Raw genomic sequence first — 19,098 nt, forward strand, 5'->3', positions numbered from 1 at the left:
CACCCCTTGAGGAATGCGAAGGTAATGTGTACATCAACAGAATAACTTAAAAGGGGAGCATCTGTTGTTGTGCTTTCTTAATTATCCCATCTTCAATATTCATATCAATGCTCAGAAACTAGATAGCAATCTCATCATAAAACCATTTGAGACTTGTGACTTGGTTTTTTCCCCAATATCGTACAATCAACTGAAATTTGCAGAACAGTCTCATGTAATTCACAGACTAATTAGTCAAATTCAAATTTCATTCATAAACATGCATCACAGAATATTTCAAGCATTACATATATTCCAGGAAAACCATACTGTCCGTGGTTGACACGCCCATAATTGAATAATAGAAGCTGCAATATGTCTGAGTAGCAATTATGTAACCAGTGGATGCAGCCTTGAAATGGATGAATTACACACTAGAATCCTCAAATATGGCCCTTACACTATTGTCTAAGATGTGTTTCCATCTCTAGATTGATGCCATGTTCACAAAAACCTTTCCTCATGTTTAGATTTGTAGTGAAATTTCTGGGAACTCGAGTTTGAAGATAACATACCACTAAGGGGTATCTATCTAAGAATTGTTTCATAAACGCGAACAATGAATTACATGTAAGGGTTCCTCAGTCAAAGAGTGTATGTTGCTTTACGTAAGTAAATTTCTATGTAGGAAACTCGATCGATATTGGAAGGAAGCGGCAGTAAATATTGGAGCGAAGGTCAAGTCCCAAGGGCAGAATTCCCCTCCTTAATTCCTGGAGAAAATCATGAGTTACGACATCTGTTGTGTTATTAGATGAAGGGCACCCATGTCTGGCCCATAAATGCACAGGCGGGACAAAACAGCAAATTAACAAGCAAACAGTTGGGCCCATTTACACCAAGTTTGCATTTTTATCATGCTTTAGCACATGATGAAGCAGCTTTTTACAATTTTTCCTTCTCTTGACATGTTTTAGCAATGCATGGCAAACCAAGTAGAGACAAGAAGTACATACCATATAGTAGAGACAAGAAGTACATGTATAGAGAATTGTATGACAGCTAAAAAAATGTGCTCTAAAATACAAAAATAACAAAAATACCAAAAGGTCTACTACCATAAACAAAGTAACCATAAAATTCCTTGCCATAAGTACATGTAATCTGTTTGAAGACACATAAACATTTGAAAAAAAAAATAGTCGTGCAATGTGGTCAGCAATGGTGCAATGTGTAACAAACACCTTGCATATCATAGCATACAATAAACTAGGGCAATTGGCAGTAATATTTCTTGTGAACATGACATAACATCTTTTATGAGTGTGCCCACTGCACTATAAACCCTTCCTAACATGGTTCAAGGTTATACATTTTGTACTGCAGCTGAGGAAACTATAACTCAACCAAGAAATTTTGTATGCTGCAAAGCGATACAGCAGCATCCAGGGCATAACATATCACCTGCCAATAATGGGTCACATCTTTGTGGTCAAATATTATATAACACACGTGGATCAAATATGACGATAGCTCCCTTTTAAATGCTGCAGGAAAACATCCTGTGGCGGTGTCTTAAGCTTAATTTTGGCTGTCCGACAGCTTATTATTGTTACATGACTAATCTTGGTTTATAGCTTGCCCATCACCATTCTTTATGACCACCACTACTTTAAGGTGAAACAAGACGAGGCCATTTTCTCAAATTTACAGTCCAATTTCTCCAGGACATTATATTATAACTAGAACACATACATCCCTTTCTGCAACTGATGGAAATTCTTTTAAAAAATCTTGCTTTTACATTTTTGCTGTAAGACTTCAAGCAATAATGAAGACCTTTCTTTCTGAAATATTGACATCTGGTCCAGGATGACATTCCTGAATTATACATTTGAAGTAAATGAGGCGTGATCACCACATCTCCACCCATTTTCAAGACTCCTACTCTTATTGATTTTCTGAGGACCATTCTAAGGATAAGGCCTGGATCTAGAAATGCAGTGTATGCATCAGCACTGTTCACGCTGCCGTTGTTGTGATATAATGTTATTGGACGTAGCAGCAGCAACAGAGGCTTGTAGGATATTTCTGTCATAAGTCAGTGTAATCATTGGCTGATGGGGGGAAAAGGATCACGCCCAGCCTTTAATAGTACTTGTTGACTTTTTCTACACATATTGTGTTTAGATTTTTTTAGGATTGAGATTTTACCATGGTCAAGGCTGAGAGAGACCAAGGAGATTAAAGCCTCCTAAATTACATATTTGAAATGTAAATTCTTAACCCTTTCTGACTTGAAATTATCTACAATCTTATCTGAACTAAAATGCGTTACCTACTCAAAGCTACTATATGGATAAGAAAGTATCACATTATAATTACTTACACTTTATTTTCTCCTCTCTCTTGCCCCTTGTCAGCAGGACCAGACCACATACCAGATCCGGGAACTTCAGGCCCTTAGTGTTCCCTCCAAATATGTCATAGATACGCTGTAAGGAAGAAATATATGGTGAAACAAAACAAAAGTGGGAACTGTATACTAGTAATCAAATGTGATATTTGAAATAGAAAGGTAAAACACACTGTTACTTTCCCATGATCAGTAATCTTTTTGTATGTTTTTTATTTCTATATTCAATGGTTTTATTCAAACATACATATACATAGTACATACATGGAGATCCTAAAACAACATTGCAGCCTTTTATACCATGCTGTAAAACTATGTTTCAGAATATACTAGTACCATACACCAAAGAAGTTTAAGCAGACAATTTAATAACTCAGTACTAATATTTGTGATATCATTATGAAATAACTCATTAATTGTGATTATCACAGCTCTTAAGTTACCAAATGGTAAGAGCTTTGACACATTCGATGTAGGAAATTGCTATAAAAACGTTTATCAATTGCAATTATCTTATGGTATTATATGAAGTATCCACATTCAACATCAACAGACTGGTTTATCCTTGTTACTCACATCTAATTGACAGCTTGTTCAATCTACCTTGTTGATTATGTCCTTGCGATGATAGATTGCCAGATGTGTGACCTTTAGTGTAACCATCGTTTAAAGGTTATTCAACTTATTGTGAAACATATTAACTGTTCAAATTTGAAACATTCAGGGACAGGTCATGTCACATGTTTCAAAACATAATAAACCTGTCAATAGGGAAGAAGTACAAATCAACAAGACTAAATTTTTAAAAGATAGTGAAATAAATAAATGACCAAGGATAATCAGCCTACACAAGCCACCCTGCTAACCTCATTAACTTGCAGGCAGTGTTGCACCAGCATAAAACAATGCATTATAAATCTAATCATCGGATCTCAGGGTGAGCCGGGAATGACGTCAGTTTCATGCGACGGCACAGGTAAATAGCAAAGTATTGACCCAAATCTCCTTAACAACTGCCCTGGTGTTTAATAGTGTGCAGTTGGTATGGCGGCTTCTCAATCGTCATTGATTGCTGTCTGGTCCAAAACACTGTAAATTTGATAGGTCACAGTCACTCTGGTCTCTACAGTCTTTACAAGTACATCCGTCGACATCCGACAAGAGAATCCATCATGATACATGCTTTGACCAACCAACAGTTACAAGTAAACTTAAAATTAAAATCTATCTATTCTAAACATCTAGAACAATGTAACTTGGCTTCAACTGTACATGACTGTGAACCTTCCTACAGATAATGCTTTAAGTTAGATTTATGATATGAGATTGTAAAATACATAATTGAAATGTGTTGTTGCCAGTGTTGGAATGGCATACCAATTGACCAACAAGTCTCAATGTCTGTAGTGCACACACCTATTAAGAAATAGATAAAGGTACACATGTGGTAACATTTTGTTCCAATTTTTGTACCGTTTGATTAACCTGAAACGTCATCATCCCTCATCATAATTTGACGGAATGATAGTCCATAAGACCTAGCACTGGACTTTCACTACCTGCAAATATTTTAAATTTCTAATTCCTACCTGCAACATCTTACTTCTATTCTACAAATTATGTACATTCATTTTGAGCCTGAAAAATACAGTTCAATTTGCATGCACAACAGTAATCACTCAGGCTTCCAGCCAAGGCAGATGACAAGAAAATCTAATCAGACAGTCATAACCTGTACAGGTTGCCATGACAACTGCACTAAGTCCTCATGCTGATTGGCTTCTTTTCCTCCAGACATCTAATTTGGTTTAAACTGATTATCGACATAAAAATACTCTGAAAAATTGTACAAATTGCCACTGACATAAGACAGATGGTTACGAACACCAGGTAAATCAATGCAAAAATGAGAGACAACATCATCTGATTTCTACAGGCAAGTTCAAAATTGACTTTCCACATCACAGCCTTCAAATCTTGACTTAATCATCATGATATAAAATACGTAGATGAAAGCAGTCAGTCCAGTCTCTTCTGATTGCAAACTTAGTTACCAGTAGCCATCATTTATCAGTTTCAAAACATTGTTTATCACACCATGCCTATCTGACAGTGTTTTGATCTTTTCAAATAATCAAATAATCAACGTAGTGATTTCTATTTTTTCTTTGACTAGGTTCTGATGATCAAAATCACTAATCAAAGGTCATATTAAAACGTGTGAATTGTACATGAACATAGCTGTTTGATCAGTCAGTGAGTTTTTGAAGCTTGATTCATACATATCACATAATTGTTACAGTCACTCAATCAATTTTACCCTCTGCAATCTACTGTCCTTCAAGCTATAGCTAGTTGTACCCTCCGTTATGCCACACCTACATTTTGTACAAAGGAACATGGGGTCCACTATCCTTTACAGCTAAATTCAGGAAGGCTGGCATATGTTCCGCTACATTTAGGAAGGCTGACCACACGTTAATCAAGTTGACAATTGAATTAAGAGCGATATTAATACTGGAAACTACATTTTCCTACCTGGTCAAATGATCTTTACTCTACTCTACTCTGTCTGAACTTCTTCTTCGTATAACGTCCAACTTCAAGTGGTTGAAGGCTCTGGACGTGGTAGAGGGTCGTATGGCTTTGGGTGGTCGCTTTTTAACTACAACTTTGCTTTGTGTTTGTATGGGTGTGGGTGTATGGGTGTATGGCCTAGCTCCTCAAGGGCAGGGGCGCTAATCCCTGACCGCCTCCCTGCAGCTGGGAGGCGGTGAGTACCCGTCACACTAATGGTAGCTTACATGTTGGTAATGGCGTTCTTGAAAGCCTGTAGTGTTTGTGCTTTGACTAACTTAAACCCACTCTGAACTTAAACTCTATCGTTATAGAGGCTGTAACTGGAAACACAATATTAATTCTAATTGGCCTCATGTCCATGGTAAGGTCACACCTACATGTGCATTTTATATTTGCAGATGTTGAAGAGGGGAGGGGACGAAATTGTCTACAGATTGATTCACCTTTAGGTGTAATCAACGGCTGGCGTGGTCTGTAACCTTAAGTGGCACCCAAAGGGCCATCACGAGACCGACCCACGTTCATGGGCTCTTTGATGTCTGGTGCGATTTCACGGTTAGGCTGATCTCTGGGCCTTACCTCGGCTAGCTTTCCTGGCACGGAGTCTCCCAGCACTTCCCGCATAAACACAGGCTTGGTCATCAGGCCGTTCAAGTTGGACGACCTCTTAAATGCGGCCTTCAGGCGCTCTAACTCATCGTTAGTTACTGTAGATACAAAACACGCAATTATCAACGTAGCAATGGGAAGTGTCATCAAAATTATATCACTTCCCCACTTCCCCTTCATCTCTGAAATTTGCGTCGCAGCAGTTCGCAAGATTTTTTCGAACACGGTGACATGTATGTGAGATCTTACCTCTTTTGATGGCCTCCTCGTAGGAGATAAACGACGGCTTAGATTCTCTCCCTCCCATCTTGGATGTTTGAAGGCGTAGTTGGGCTAAAATGTGACTAAAACAGGTGGTACACCTGGCGATGTTGCCGACGACAACATTCTACCTCCCTCCACCTTCCTCCATATTGGATCACGTGTGCTGGGTGACGTCACGCTGTTCTCGTGTCCAGGCATTCTAAATCTCGTGCCCAGCAATCTCCAAGCAGATGCTGAGACGAAAGATTTATGAACATTTTCTGATCGACAGGCTTCTCTAGCGGTTAAGGTGAGTGGCTATCTTGAAAGCCATATAGGTAGAAAACGTTAGAATTTTTCCCAAAACATTTTATTGGAGGTAAGATTCCTGTGACAGATGAAACAATATATTTCATGTTAAGTGACCAATGATTCTTAGACCCAAGGGTGGGGTCAGGGGTGGCTACATTCCCTTAGGCAGAGGTGAGCCAGGTATGAGCCCGTTCTAAGACTTAAGGTTTCTTTCCGCCTAGGAGAATGGGTGGATAGTGTGATTGCTGAGGCAAACATGTAACGCTAGTTCACCTTTATTCGCGGGGTAACCTACATCCGTTGTACCTAAAAATATGATATTTATGGATATGAAGTTGATGGAAGGTGGTTTCAAATTGCATCTTTTTTCATCATAATGCAGTTTGAGACCTCCATCCGTCAACTTGATATCCCGAAATGCCCTGGTGTTAAATACAACGGATAAAGGTTACCCTGTGTCCATTCTAACCAAATTTAGTCAAATAAGACAAAGTGTCCCAAACCAGGTAAGGTTACAAGCTGCATCTGAGTTTATGAAAATGTGGTTTAAACTGAGTTACATGCATACTAATCCGTAAATTAGGTACTTCATGTACATTTTATCTTTCATGTAAGTCATGATCTATCATAGACACACACATGATAGTACATTGTTTTAGGTTACCACATCACTTGCACAAGTGACTGTTCCAGACACTTGGTGTCAGAAGAATGTATACAAAATCCAGTTCCCAAAACTGTACAGGCCTTTGTATTACTGTTTGGCAAGGTCATTGTTCACTCACAGTGAGAAATAATGTGATCACACACTTGGGTTATCTTTTATTTGGTACAGTGTAGGTTTACTTCAAGTAAACAAAACATTACTTCCTATCTGAGTCAAAGTATTTCACAGTTACAAACCAGAGACTAGACATAACAAGTCTTTTACAGAAAAAATGGAACAGCAATGACCAGCATGATATATGGTGTATTTGATTCATTTATTAAACAACAGCAACAGCCTTTATCACTAGTTCATGTTCACTGTTCACACATTGTTTCAATCTAAACAGCTGAAGCAAAAACAACCAATGATACTTCTGTTCTGTCATGAATACTATACAGGTTTCAAAATTCTCGACAGAATTCTCTGTATAATGTTATCTGTACAAGCAACATTCCAGTAGAAGCAATTGTGTTAAAAGGGTGGATAAGTTTGTGGGCAAGATCTGACTGTATCATTCTGATGCTGAAAAAGATGTCTTCAATGCATATAATATGGAAATTGAAACTCGGTCTTTCCATCATCTTGTGTTTTTCATAAGTTTATTAGTTTGTTAAACTAAAAATACAAACATGGTCGACTACTTTCTAGTATTGCTGTTGCTACAACTCTATACACTCATACCCATCCTTCTTTCCTCATTTTACATAATTTTTACTTCCAATCCATGGCAATTTCACTTGAATAAAACAGTAGCATTCTGAGGTCTATGTTGCTTAACATATCTGGATGATGAAGAAAGTTTTGTAGCGGAAATCACCACCCAACAGCAGCATATTAAAGTCCTCAGCATGTTTCGTCACTGTAAACCTGTGGAGACATGAAATATAAGGGTCAGGATTGAGGTCATTACTAATTGCCATTACACATTTGTAAAAAGTATCAATATAGGCGTTGAGTAAAACACATACGTCCGAACTATAAGATATGAGTATAGGAATGATTTCATCAAAAACAGGAGACCAGGATCAGTTGTTTATATATCGAACAGCCGGTCCCTTTCCAGGAACGTATAAGTAGTCATTGAGTACTATGCATTCTATGCCCATTATGTTCTACGATTTTAAACCTTTTAATATATCAGCTTTTTGACATGGCAGAATCAGATTATGATCCAGTACATGAAACAATCAACAGATAAACAATCAACCATTACAATAAAACAAAACATTTTAAAAATTGGTTCTAAGTACACAACTATCAGTAGGACTTATTACATACCATTTGCCACCTTACACTGCCGGATGGCCTCATTGAAACCCTCACAGAGCGAGATGTCACTCTGGGACTGAGCACACTGCAGGAACTGTTGGATCTCCCATCCACAGGGCTGCTGTTGTTGTTGGTTGGGCTGTTGTTGTTGCTGTTGTGCAGGCTGTTCCTGATAGGTGACATCAGGCTGGGACTGGGAGGAGCCACCACCGCTGAAGGCTCCAGTCACAGCATGGCCAACCACATGCCCCTGGCAAACAGGAATCATCAGAATGACTTTTCATTTGGCAAACAAGCTGCATGGGAAACTTATTACTTTTTTTATATCATCTTATTAGTTACACAAACACAACCACTTAGTTGTATAGCATAAAACACTAAGAATTACCATTTATATGATGCAAGTGATGCTGATACGTTGTTAGACATCAAAAGATACAGATGATAACAGTTACTCAACCAAATTTTGCAAAAGGTCAGACATATTGGATAGCATCCACTACCTTTCCTAAGTAATAATAAGTTAGTAGAGAATCAACAGGTAAACTTACAATAGCTACACCTCCAGCAGTAGCTGCCATCTGCCCCATCAGGCCTGGGCCCTGGGACACGGGCTGCTGCATCATGGGCTGGGAGGGGGGAGCTGGGGCTGGTACATTGCTCCTGTGTGTGGCAGTTATAAAAAAAATACATGTAGATCTATATGTGTGCCATATCACCTATCGTTACATCATCATATACCTAGATGCCAGATTTTCTGTTGAAAGAAATCATGTAGGAAAAGTCTGAAAGTTCAATAGCATAAAAATTATCTTTCCACTTCTTAAACTTAAAGCATTTTTGTGTTAAAAGGGTGGATAAGTGTAAATTTTAGGCATTTTCTGTTGTCCTAGTTATTAAAACGCAAGACAAGTTGTGGCTTTTACGTAACATGATCATCACAACAAAAGGATCCTTCACCCACCACCCCCATGCTGTAGTGATTTCGTCATTTAATTTCAAAGTTTATCACGTTAGATGCCCGTTTCCACATACAAATTTGCAAGTCTACGAAAGCTTCACCTTCCGCACTGGAACCGAGTGCTGAAAACAATGGTCGAATCGGCCTCAGCACTCGTTTTCCAGTGCTGAAGAATGTTCAGCACTCGTTTTCCAGTGCTGATCGGCCTTTCTCCAGTGCTGAAGCTCCCTCAGCACTCGTTTTCCAGTGCTGAAAAGACGGCAGCACTCGTTTTCCAGTGCTGAAAAGACGTTTTCCAGTGCTGAATGTTCGTCAGCACTCGGCTCCAGTGCTGAACTCGCGGCCCGGGCGGCGACGGGTCAGGTCAAAGGTCACTCAGCACTGGTTACCCAGTGCTGAAACCGCCGTCAGCACTGGAACCGAGTGCTGATATACAAAAGCTTCGCCTTCCGCACTCGATTTTCCAGTGCTCAGGGGCACTTCAGCACTGGAACACCAGTGCTGAGAAATCTTCAGCACAGGAAAACGAGTGCTGACGTCTTTTCAGCACTGGAACGTTCTTCAAACCAGTGCCGAAGTCTTTCGAGCACTGGAGTATCCTAGTGCTGAGAGCGGTAACGTTACTTGACGTATACTGATTAGAAATAAAGTTAAACTTTTGGTTGTGCTATTCAATTTAATGTGTAACTTGGTGTATGTATAGAGTATAGATACAAAGTACTGAAAGCGGTACTATATACAGTACTAATAAAGATGATTTTTCAAGTTTATGCAGTTTTAGCTGGTGTGTTACGCCGAACGGCGGTTTTGATATAACGTAAGATAGATACAGATGCAAAAAAGCCTGAATTTGTGTTGTTTTGTATAATTGAAATGTATAAGGAATGGATATCATTAAAACGGGGTTGCAAACAACTTTATTGTGTCAATTTGTGATAGATATAGCCCTTTTGGGAAAGATTTGGGGGGCCCTGAAAAGGGCCGGGGTGAGATGATACCGTGTTGCTGAAGCAAGGAAAGGCCGTGAGTCGATTCATTGAGGGTGTCGGGCCCGAAAGCATCGTCCGTGCCCGCCAACCTGGTGAAAGGGAGGCACAAGATCAACGGGAAACTTGTGACAGTTTCTAGAGAAGAAGGGGACGCTTGTTTTTCGACCTGGACGAAGAAATGTGCAGTCAACACAACACGTCGTCTGGACGACATCCTCACACTTACAGACGATGGTGCAGCAAAACAAGCAACTGTCAAACTAGATCAACATGGGAAGGCTTTCTTCGATCTGCAAGTTTCCAGTGCTGAGAGCGTCAGCACTCGGTTTCCAGTGCTGACGAACATTCAGCACTCGGTTTCCAGTGCTGAAGCCGGCGTCTCCAGTGCTGAGAGCGCGTCAGCACTGGTTTTCCAGTGCTGACGAACATTCAGCACTCGGTTTCCAGTGCTGAAGCCATCTTCAGCACTGGTTTCCAGTGCTGAAAAAGGAGGGTGAAGCTTTCGTAGTTTTGCTACAAATTTGACAGTACTTAACAGCCACGTTACTTAAGAGCTTATGTGGACACTTTGGGAACATGTGGATACAAAAAGAGCATAAAACCCCGGTGTTTTATGGGAAAACCATCTGACCCGATTTTAGACGACGCAACGATGCTTCTGGAAAAACTGACCTTCGTCAGGAGACTGTAGAGTACGTACGTAAAACGACGTAACTAACTTTATCTAGCTTACCTTGGTGGCGCTCTGGCTGGAGCAGGGGGTGAGCTAGTACGGGCCCTGAAACCACCACCACGGCGAGGCATTTTAGTTGTAAAGTGAGAGAATTATCTACGAAATTGTCCGCAAAACACCGGAGCACGAGTGCACTACGCTTTGACGAATCCAATATGGCGGCTCCCAGGGGTTAAATAGGGTCGTTCGTGACGTCATACTCATACCTGATTGGCTTAAAATAGGGCATACGTAATGCATCTTTTCCATGTTTCGCAACTTTCCATACAGTGCAAAGTTGAAAAGCGCATTATTAAACAGCCACACAACACTATGTAATAATGCTTTGCATACTCGAGAAACCACTTTCTTCATAGGAGCCAATGCTGATTGGGACGAAACTTGATTTATGGGGACTTGATATGTGCCTGTGTCCAAAACAAATTAATGTTAAACTTAATGAAGCTATGAAGTCAAGAGGCATCCCCTGTATTAGAATACAACCTGCTTGATGAAGTCAAGGATGACTATGCAGTTTTAGGATCTGCACTTTTGGGAGATGCGGGTAATGCAAAGAGAATGTTGCTAGGGTCCTGGGAAAGGCATTAACGTTGCGTAAACACCATTCTAGAAATCCTGTCGCAAATGGTATCAGGACACTTATGAACATGTATCATCAACATGTAACAGAATATGTTGGTTTGTGCCTGCATGTTTCATCACATGGATCTGAGTGATGTCCTTGGTCAAGGGCAATTGGATCTTTTACTCTTTACTTTTCCTTACAAATTTTGCCATTAACAATTCACTGACCATATATGGTAATCTCAATCATATAACCAGCAAAAGCCTTTCACACTGCCATGCAACTGAGAAGCACCCAAGCAAAAAAAGGCAGAGAGAAAAGTTTGCAACACCAGCAAAAAATCTTTATTAACCTAATACCAACACAAGGTCATTTTGAGGGTACATTTTGTATTACATAGAATGCCCTTGATCACTCTTATATAAAATTGTGAATTCATTGACATGCTGCTTGTTGTTTATTAATATAATAAACACCCAAAAATTAGTCTTAGCCAACAACACTCTTCTTGTTTTCTTAGTACATTCAGTGTACAACAGTTATATATATATAAATTTCATGCAGTATGAAGTCTTCATAATCATCTTCTGGCCTTCAATGTGAAGCTCTCATGTATTTATTATCTGCATCTTCCTTTCACTGTGCATACTATCAACAGCAGTAAAAGCATCTTAATACTGACCACTATATCATAACTTATAACACTCAATACACTTATTTATTCAGGCCCAGACCCCGCATGAAGCTGAGTCCATCTCCTTGTGTGGCTTGCTGAGGGGACAGAAAAAGATCACAGAAGTCAATTTACAAGGAACTTAATGAGTATACAAATAACAATGCTATAATTCCTTGCCAAATAAGTGGGTAATCTTAAGCACACAACAGCAAAGGCATACTTGACAACAATGCATGTTAACTAAATATGAATAATTGGTGATTAGAGATTTCAGACTTCAAGCCCTTGTCTACAATGCTTCACAACCCTTCTACATTTTGTATTCCCAGAGGCAAAAATATCACAAAATATGCAGCACTGAAGATGCCGCATTGTACAAATTGGAAATCACAACAAGACAGAGAGACAAGCCAAAAATGATTCTGCGGATCCACTGGTTGGAAGCTTATTTCTGTTGATACTAATTATTGTACAATGCTACCAGTATACTTTCTTCTAACACTAAGCTGTACGTGAATCAAATTTCAAATTGGACCCATCATTGATCCTGAAAAAGATGACAGAGGGCATTGAAAGTTTGATAGTTCAGCATTTAATTTCAAATTATCACCCCCTTAAAGTAAGTTAGAGTAAAGTAACAAAGACTAATGTGTACCTTTAGATAATCTGAATGAAAACTTCAGCCCCAGAATGGACTCACCTGGTTAATCTGTTTATGTCTTTCCTTGCTCACAATCTCTTCAATAATCTCCCCATCTCCTTTTACCAGTCTGAGAATGAACCAATGAAAATAAAAGAAGGGATTATGGAATGCTACATTTACAGATACAATGATTAGACAGACAAAATATTGATCAATCATATAAACCATATCACAAGAAGAATCATTGTGGTGAGTCATTCCTTGTTTGTAAACACAGTTATTTATACCTGTTCCTTCCAGTATCAGGGTCGAACACTCTCCGAACTACACTCTGTTGTTTTTCCCACTCTTCCTTTGTCATCGGACGCATGGAGGAAGCCTTAGCACTGTCATCTGGGGTAAGCAATGAGCAAAAATGTACGCTGAAAACCATACAAGGGACAGCAGCAGCTGTGTTTTATATATCTGATGAATTACAATGCATTATAAAGGAAATGTGACATCAAACTAATTTTCTATTCAAAAAATGACCATAGAGTTGGAATTTTTATGTGCTTAAATGATCATAATCACTGGGAAAGATAATAATGGAAACTCACAGTGAGCCTCTATTATTTAAAACTATTCTCAGGCCAAAGCTATATAATAGGTATAACAACAATAACAACAACAGTTCTGAGAATGGCTTGTCACCCCTACGACACTGAGCATTAATAAAGCAAGAAAGCTAATGTTGATGACTGCTGACATGGAAGTATTGCATTTTTGAGTTTTGATGATCAAAAGGAAGAATGCACAGACCCTTAGTTTCATTAGTACTTGTAGCTGGCATCAACGTAGGTCCCTGCAACACTCCACTTTCTGCCATTTCTGATAACCTCCTCTTTTCTTTTTTTCTTTGTTTCTTCTCCTTTTTCTTCCTTTTCTTCTCAGCCTTTTTCTTCTTCTTTCTTTCCTTTTTCTGTTTCTTTTTTGCTCTCTTCCTCTCTTGAGAACTGTCAGAAGAACTTTCACTACTTGAACTCTCATTGTCTTTGGTTTTCTTTTTCTCTTTCCCTTTGCTGTGACCTCTTGTCTCAGAAGAAGACCTAGATGAGGAACTGCTGTTTTTTCTCTTCTTTGTCCTTTTTGATCTTTTCCTCTTTCTTCTTCTCTCAAAACTTGAGTCACTGGACTCAGAGCTACTGCTACTGCTTGAAGAAGACCTGCTCAGTCGCCTCTTCCTTCCCAAGTCTTTGGGTACAGAGGATGACTGAGACATGCTTCTACTTTTCTGACTGTCCCTGGAGGTTGTCCTTGCCCGTGTTCTTTCTCTCGAGTCCTTTTTAGCTCTCGGAGACTCAAGTGCATTTCTGTTCCTCACTGAGTCTGAGTGAGACCTATCCCTGTCTCGTGACCTTTCTTGCCTTGACCGATGCCGTTCCTGCTTGGGACTTGACGATCGAGATATGGGTGATCTTGAACGAGGCATCTTATCTGATGCTGTGCGTGTCTTCCTTCCAAAATTCTGTGCGTGATGTCACATCCTAGTGATCCTACTCATTCAGTTCATCAGATCATGAGTCCGAGCATTCCATGGGTTTTAGCTGAAATAGGTGATATAATTGACAATTGTTGCCGTTTAACACAAATTTTGATTACGAAAACAGATCCTCTACAGAACAGTCTAGTGTATGTTATCAAATAAGAATAAGTTGGAAGAGAGCAACATCAAGAAGATCTATGAAAACAACATCAAGAAGATCTAACTTTATCTTCTTCAATGCATTTTGATAATCAATGAAAATATCCTAACTGTGTCGGCATTCGCTCTACGTAAATGATATTACTTAACTCCAAGAATAATATGGTGACTGAAAATGTCATCTATCTAATCAGAAATTTACCATAACTTGTATAACATGCACTGATCCGCAACTTACAAACGTAACCTACAAACCTTGTGACCAGGCACGCTTTCTTTTCGCCATTTAGACTATTCCACTCTAGTGACATGGGGAGGTTGGAAATGCAGATTTTGAAAGCCCTTAAATTCTCAACAAGTATGAATGATGTATAGATGTTAATCTCATATCAAATCAAATATAAAAAATCATATCAAATATTTATACTTAGCAACGGTGATAGCTAGAAACGTATGATAGACTTATATTTTCACTTTTTGTACCATTGAAACAATTGGCAATTCTTGTAACCTCTGACCCTAAGCAAGACTCGTCGTGCGGTGGCGTTTTTAATTTCCAAGTTTCCAGTTTATAATTTGGAATTATCCTGATGTGAAGCTTAAATCTGCTGGAACAAGTTTGTTTTTGATGTAGCCTTTGAGAATGGTTCGCTTCAAACACAGGTAAAATCCATTCTTTATATGAATTATTAGGAAACACTAACGTTACTTTAATTTTGGGGAGGGGGGCACTACAAAAAATGAAGGAAGAGGGGATGGAAGAAGATGGATAATTGGGAATAGGGTAGATTTTAAGCACCTGGATTGGAGGTAGGGCAAGGTAATCAAGTTATGCAGGATTGCAGGATTGAAATTAAGGTAGGGACAAAACCTGATTTGTACCTCTTCCACCCCCTTCACATTTTGTAGAACAGACCAGTTGGAAAATTTGGAAACTTATGATATTTGATAATTCACTTTATATGCTGTAGGCATTGACATGGATGATAACAGTGTAGATATTTCTTTTTAATACCTAACATTATATGAATAGTAGAGCCTGCAGTTCATAATACCAACTCAAGTTCTGCCGTATTTACTATATGCAAACTGGCTAAATGAGACAAAAAGATTATGATTACATAATACTGTAATTTACTTTGTCTTCTCGGTACCAAACTCTCACGGTCTGAGAAATTTTAACTTGTTCTCGGAACTAGATGTTCACGGTGAACGAATTATTTGGTATCGTCACCAAGACGAATTATTTGTTATCGGTAATGAAAAGTTCACGTTACAGTCGTCACCGTGAAAACCGTGAACATAAAAGTACATTGAAAAAATCAGGAATTACAGTACACCATTTCCCCTTGTAAACTTGCAGGTATGTCTTGGCTGAGCTTGTATTCGGCAATGACCTGTTGGTGTACAACGTCACCCAGCGTGTTGTGTATGCTGCAGTACGGGACATAATAGAACAGCTGCATGGTGGATACGGTATAGGACTCTTCACCCCAGGAATGTCAGGTGAGTGATATGTGAAATAGTTAATATGAACTACAGTCTCCAAGCAGATTGTACAGAGGGAGGAGCATTATCATTTTCTAACAGTAACATACATCCTTTCCATAGCATATGATCTTACGAGCATGCGTCTGCTTGGAGATCATGAAATATGTTACGTTACATATGTAGACGTAGCCGGTGCAATGGCCTAGTGGGTAGAGTGTTCGCCTTCGGAAGGTCGTGAGTTCGATCCTGGCCGAGTCATACCAAAGACTTTAAAAATGGTACATGCTGCTTTCTCTGCTTAGCACTCAGCATTCGGGAAAGAGTATGGAAGTTGAACACACACCACTACCAGTGGACTAGCCCCTTGCTGTAGTGCTTTTGTTGTGTGTGGCCCAGGGCTAATGAAACAGAGATGGGCACTTTAGATATTGTTTCTACTTCTAGTGAAGTACATCAATGAGTACACGCGGATGGTGATGGTACGGTGTCGGAGGGAGAACCTGAAGATACTGGCCTCTGCCATTCCATTCATCAAACACCTGCCAGATGGCAAGGGAGGACAGTTTCCATGTTTCCTGAGAACACTACATGTAGGAGGTACCAGGAGCCTTCTTGTGGTCATTCTTTTTTTCCACCCATTTAGGGCTTTTTGTCATGTAAAAGAACTGGCAACTGTTATACTTGGTATAACTAGTATCATTCCTCCTGTAGTGTGATAGGCTGTCATGAGTAAGGTTAGTAGGTTGTCATAGACTGGATGTAGCTCTACATTTTTGAAGTCATAAAGTATGCTGATAAGTGCAACCTTCTTTTCAGGAAGTATAAAAGCCTGCCAGAAGTGGCTGGTACAACACAACAGACAAGTCCTACCCACCCTGCTGCTGAGGTGCACAAGTGAAGGTGGGTTCATTTTATAAATCATGAAGATTTTGCATCTGTGCTGCCAGTTTATGTACAAATGATTATACAGGACAACTGTAGTCAGTTCTATATATTATGTATAGATGTACTTTTTTATTTCTGCTATCGGCATATTGGCCTTGTCCTTGCTGCTGATGAAAAGTATTCACACCTACTTGTGATCTGACTTGTGACCTATTTTTCTTACAGAGGAAAAATCCAGAATGAGGAAGTCCATTTTCGATAGTACCATCGTGAAGGAAGAGCCCTGGACTGAAGGGAAAAATGACACATAGCTTTCATGGTACAGATGTCATGCCATGTGAAGTGGGATGTCTGGATATTTTTTTTCTGTTGTACAACAAAATTCAATTATCACTGTATAATGTCACGTTTCCTGTATCAAATCATGATGAAAGTTGCAAATGCAACATTTATGAGTATTTTCATATTTCAAAGTCTCTATTAAATGATTGTTGTTTGTACATAATACTTGTGAATTAGTTTATTTTTACAGTACTAGAACAAAACATAACATGTTTTGAACATTCATATTGACAAACTCCAACTGTGTTTTGTGACTTGCACTCTTGATTGTGTTTCGTACTCAAAGTCAGAATTAGAGTACTAAGTATACAGAACATTTCTACTACAACTGCTTAAGTTTGATATAGTCTCCATAACTTTCCTTCATAGCAAGCGTGTCAACCTTACAACTAAATGACTTGTCATTTAGTACATTTAACAATATGTTGGATCAACTTGTATGGATATGTAAACAAACAGCATAAGTATACCATATCCAATTGTCATTTAGCTCTTGTACAAATATAAAGCCCTTTTTTTCTCAACTTGCCAGCATTACACAATTACATGTGTACATATCTATATAAACATTCTTTTCAGAAATGAATAGTATATCTTAGCATACTGCATCTCGAGCCGCGAAATAAAAAAAAATAACATATCTACTTTCACCAGACACAAGTTTGTGCCATACTTACTGCACAACATACACTTTAGGAATAATATCACCCTTTCCTTGCCTATATGAAATAAAAAATACAATGAAAACGATCAGAATAGTTTAACACCTCAAATGGAAATGATCCTTTTCACTATTCTAGCAAGCTTGAACAGAGCTGCACCCGAACATACTCTCTGGGTATGTTTTTTTTTACTGCATGTAAAAGGTTGTACCTTAATTCCCTCACTTACATTTCTGCCATTATCATACCCTTTCTCCTCTCAAGTATATTTCTAAGCCTTGTTGGCTTGAAAGGTTTTACTTTACAAAGGAATCTGTGATATCTGATGTTAAAGTTGCAGGCTAACACCCAGAAATGTCCTTTCTGTTCTTCCTGTACCATCTGGTTTCCTGGGGATCGAACCCTTGTTCCCTGCTCCCAAACACAGCCCAGCTGGGTGTTTTGGCCATGTAGTCCTCAGCACTGAACATCTTGTCCCCCCCACTGTCGGTGTAGTCTGCTATCAGCTGGTGGAACTTTTGGTAGTCGATCCATGTCCACCACTCACTACCCTTCTTAAACTGAAGGCAAGGAAGACGAGTAATATTTGTAAATCATCATGTGTTAACAGAGGCATATGTTTTTTATGCATCTATATAATTATAAGTGAACTGTATAGATGGAACTGTTGCCTTTTTGATATATCACTAAGTACCTCTGCGATTAATTTCATCAGGTTGGAAAATGTTAACTTCCTTATTTATTACTGCTAGACAACAGCAATATTTGTATATATGACAACTATCATTCTTGTGCGTATGACAACACGTTATGTTTGGGACTGCATGATTGTACGACACTTCTTTATGTTTGTAACTGCATTGTATCTGTCAGCAGCAACACCTTAGCTGCAGTGTGGAATGGTACCAGCCAGTAGGATGTTGTTGATTGTTTTTAGATCCTGGTTTTGCATATAGAGCCGTGTCATCCAATAAGTAGTGCAAATAGGACCTCTAGCAGTTTGGAGCAGAAGTGCATCACCTTTGTATTGGCCAACAGCACACAGTTGGAGTGTTCATGCTCAGCAGCGATCTCGTATGCAGGCAGCTGATCTGCAAGCTGCTGGACAAAGTTGACGACCTCTTCATGCCAGGGGATGTTTGCCATGGACAGATTACTGGCCTTGGACTCTCCACAATACGTGACACCCTGCAAAGAAACAACGGAATAATCATGTTTAACACAGTAGAAGCCGTTTAATTGCACTCCCCATTTGCCAGCACATTTTGTGCAATTATCCAGATGGTGCAGAAAGCAAAGTAATTCATATGGACCGCATCACTGCAGGACTTCTTTTTTTTTTTATTTACT

The 19,098-nt window shown here is 39.2% G+C and overlaps 5 protein-coding genes across 9 annotated transcripts in view; 1 reads left to right on the plus strand and 4 right to left on the minus strand.

Moving 5' to 3' along the window:
• The window catches only part of LOC118425801 (ubiquitin carboxyl-terminal hydrolase 32-like), a gene marked incomplete in the record, with an annotated part of 28,501 nt that extends 22,471 nt beyond the window's left edge, over positions 1-6,030 (minus strand). Inside the window, 3 exon segments of the mRNA XM_035834892.1 lie at positions 2,369-2,474; positions 5,555-5,682; positions 5,834-6,030. Coding sequence (XP_035690785.1) covers positions 2,369-2,474; positions 5,555-5,682; positions 5,834-5,891 — 292 coding nt within the window.
• A 918-nt stretch (positions 6,031-6,948) lies between these two features.
• On the minus strand, positions 6,949-10,988 carry LOC118425811 (coiled-coil-helix-coiled-coil-helix domain-containing protein 2-like). Its single transcript, XM_035834909.1, has 4 exons — positions 10,801-10,988; positions 8,669-8,780; positions 8,127-8,367; positions 6,949-7,715 (listed from the first exon to the last, which is right to left on the minus strand). Exons 1-4 carry the CDS (start codon positions 10,869-10,871, stop codon positions 7,705-7,707), a joined length of 435 nt encoding a protein of 144 aa, XP_035690802.1. The 5' UTR covers positions 10,872-10,988; the 3' UTR covers positions 6,949-7,704.
• A 693-nt stretch (positions 10,989-11,681) lies between these two features.
• LOC118425806 (ADP-ribosylation factor-like protein 6-interacting protein 4) lies at positions 11,682-14,717 on the minus strand. 3 transcript variants are annotated; one of them, XM_035834898.1, is made up of 5 exons: positions 14,624-14,717; positions 13,486-14,270; positions 12,972-13,077; positions 12,742-12,811; positions 11,682-12,136 (listed from the first exon to the last, which is right to left on the minus strand). In XM_035834898.1, exons 2-5 carry the CDS (start codon positions 14,153-14,155, stop codon positions 12,080-12,082), a joined length of 903 nt encoding a protein of 300 aa, XP_035690791.1. In that variant the 5' UTR covers positions 14,156-14,270; positions 14,624-14,717; the 3' UTR covers positions 11,682-12,079. The 3 variants fall into 3 exon arrangements, with proteins under 3 accessions (XP_035690791.1, XP_035690793.1, XP_035690794.1); XM_035834900.1 differs by having other exon boundaries at positions 14,571-14,686; XM_035834901.1 differs by lacking the exon at positions 14,624-14,717 and adding an exon at positions 14,519-14,540.
• A 133-nt stretch (positions 14,718-14,850) lies between these two features.
• Positions 14,851-17,715, plus strand: LOC118425810 (ribonuclease P/MRP protein subunit POP5-like). 2 transcript variants are annotated; one of them, XM_035834906.1, is made up of 5 exons: positions 14,851-15,031; positions 15,732-15,874; positions 16,304-16,456; positions 16,676-16,759; positions 16,970-17,715. In XM_035834906.1, exons 1-5 carry the CDS (start codon positions 15,012-15,014, stop codon positions 17,053-17,055), a joined length of 486 nt encoding a protein of 161 aa, XP_035690799.1. In that variant the 5' UTR covers positions 14,851-15,011; the 3' UTR covers positions 17,056-17,715. The 2 variants fall into 2 exon arrangements, with proteins under 2 accessions (XP_035690799.1, XP_035690800.1); XM_035834907.1 differs by lacking the exon at positions 16,304-16,456.
• LOC118425802 (S-adenosyl-L-methionine-dependent tRNA 4-demethylwyosine synthase TYW1-like) overlaps positions 17,607-19,098 on the minus strand; it is an 8,581-nt gene continuing 7,089 nt past the window's right edge. For both annotated transcript variants that reach the window (XM_035834894.1, XM_035834893.1), the window contains exons 15-16: positions 18,769-18,936; positions 17,607-18,308 (exon numbers count right to left, since the gene is read on the minus strand). In XM_035834894.1, the coding sequence (XP_035690787.1) occupies positions 18,090-18,308; positions 18,769-18,936 (387 nt within the window). In that variant the 3' untranslated portion in view covers positions 17,607-18,089. The remainder of the gene's footprint in view (positions 18,309-18,768; positions 18,937-19,098) is intronic.

This window comes from Branchiostoma floridae, chromosome 11 (genome assembly GCF_000003815.2).
Source record: "Branchiostoma floridae strain S238N-H82 chromosome 11, Bfl_VNyyK, whole genome shotgun sequence".
NCBI classification, from domain to species: Eukaryota; Metazoa; Chordata; class Leptocardii; order Amphioxiformes; family Branchiostomatidae; genus Branchiostoma; species Branchiostoma floridae.

Excerpts from the sequence above, each read along its gene's own strand:
- LOC118425810 (XM_035834906.1), top strand. The coding sequence starts at position 15,012 with ATGGTTCGCTTCAAACACAG. Across the intron at positions 15,032-15,731 it reads ATGGTTCGCTTCAAACACAG|GTATGTCTTGGCTGAGCTTG; the intron begins GTAAAATCCATT and ends GTAAACTTGCAG. Across the intron at positions 15,875-16,303 it reads CTTCACCCCAGGAATGTCAG|TGAAGTACATCAATGAGTAC; the intron begins GTGAGTGATATG and ends TTCTACTTCTAG.
- LOC118425806 (XM_035834898.1), bottom strand. The coding sequence starts at position 14,155 with ATGCCTCGTTCAAGATCACCCATATCTCGATCGTCAAGTCCCAAGCAG. Across the intron at positions 13,078-13,485 it reads AAGTACTAATGAAACTAAGG|ATGACAGTGCTAAGGCTTCC; the intron begins GTCTGTGCATTC and ends TGCTTACCCCAG. Across the intron at positions 12,812-12,971 it reads CCTGATACTGGAAGGAACAG|ACTGGTAAAAGGAGATGGGG; the intron begins GTATAAATAACT and ends GTTCATTCTCAG.
- LOC118425811 (XM_035834909.1), bottom strand. The coding sequence starts at position 10,871 with ATGCCTCGCCGTGGTGGTGGTTTCAGGGCCCGTACTAGCTCACCCCCT. Across the intron at positions 8,781-10,800 it reads CCAGCCAGAGCGCCACCAAG|GAGCAATGTACCAGCCCCAG; the intron begins GTAAGCTAGATA and ends TGCCACACACAG. Across the intron at positions 8,368-8,668 it reads CTGCTGGAGGTGTAGCTATT|GGGCATGTGGTTGGCCATGC; the intron begins GTAAGTTTACCT and ends CCTGTTTGCCAG.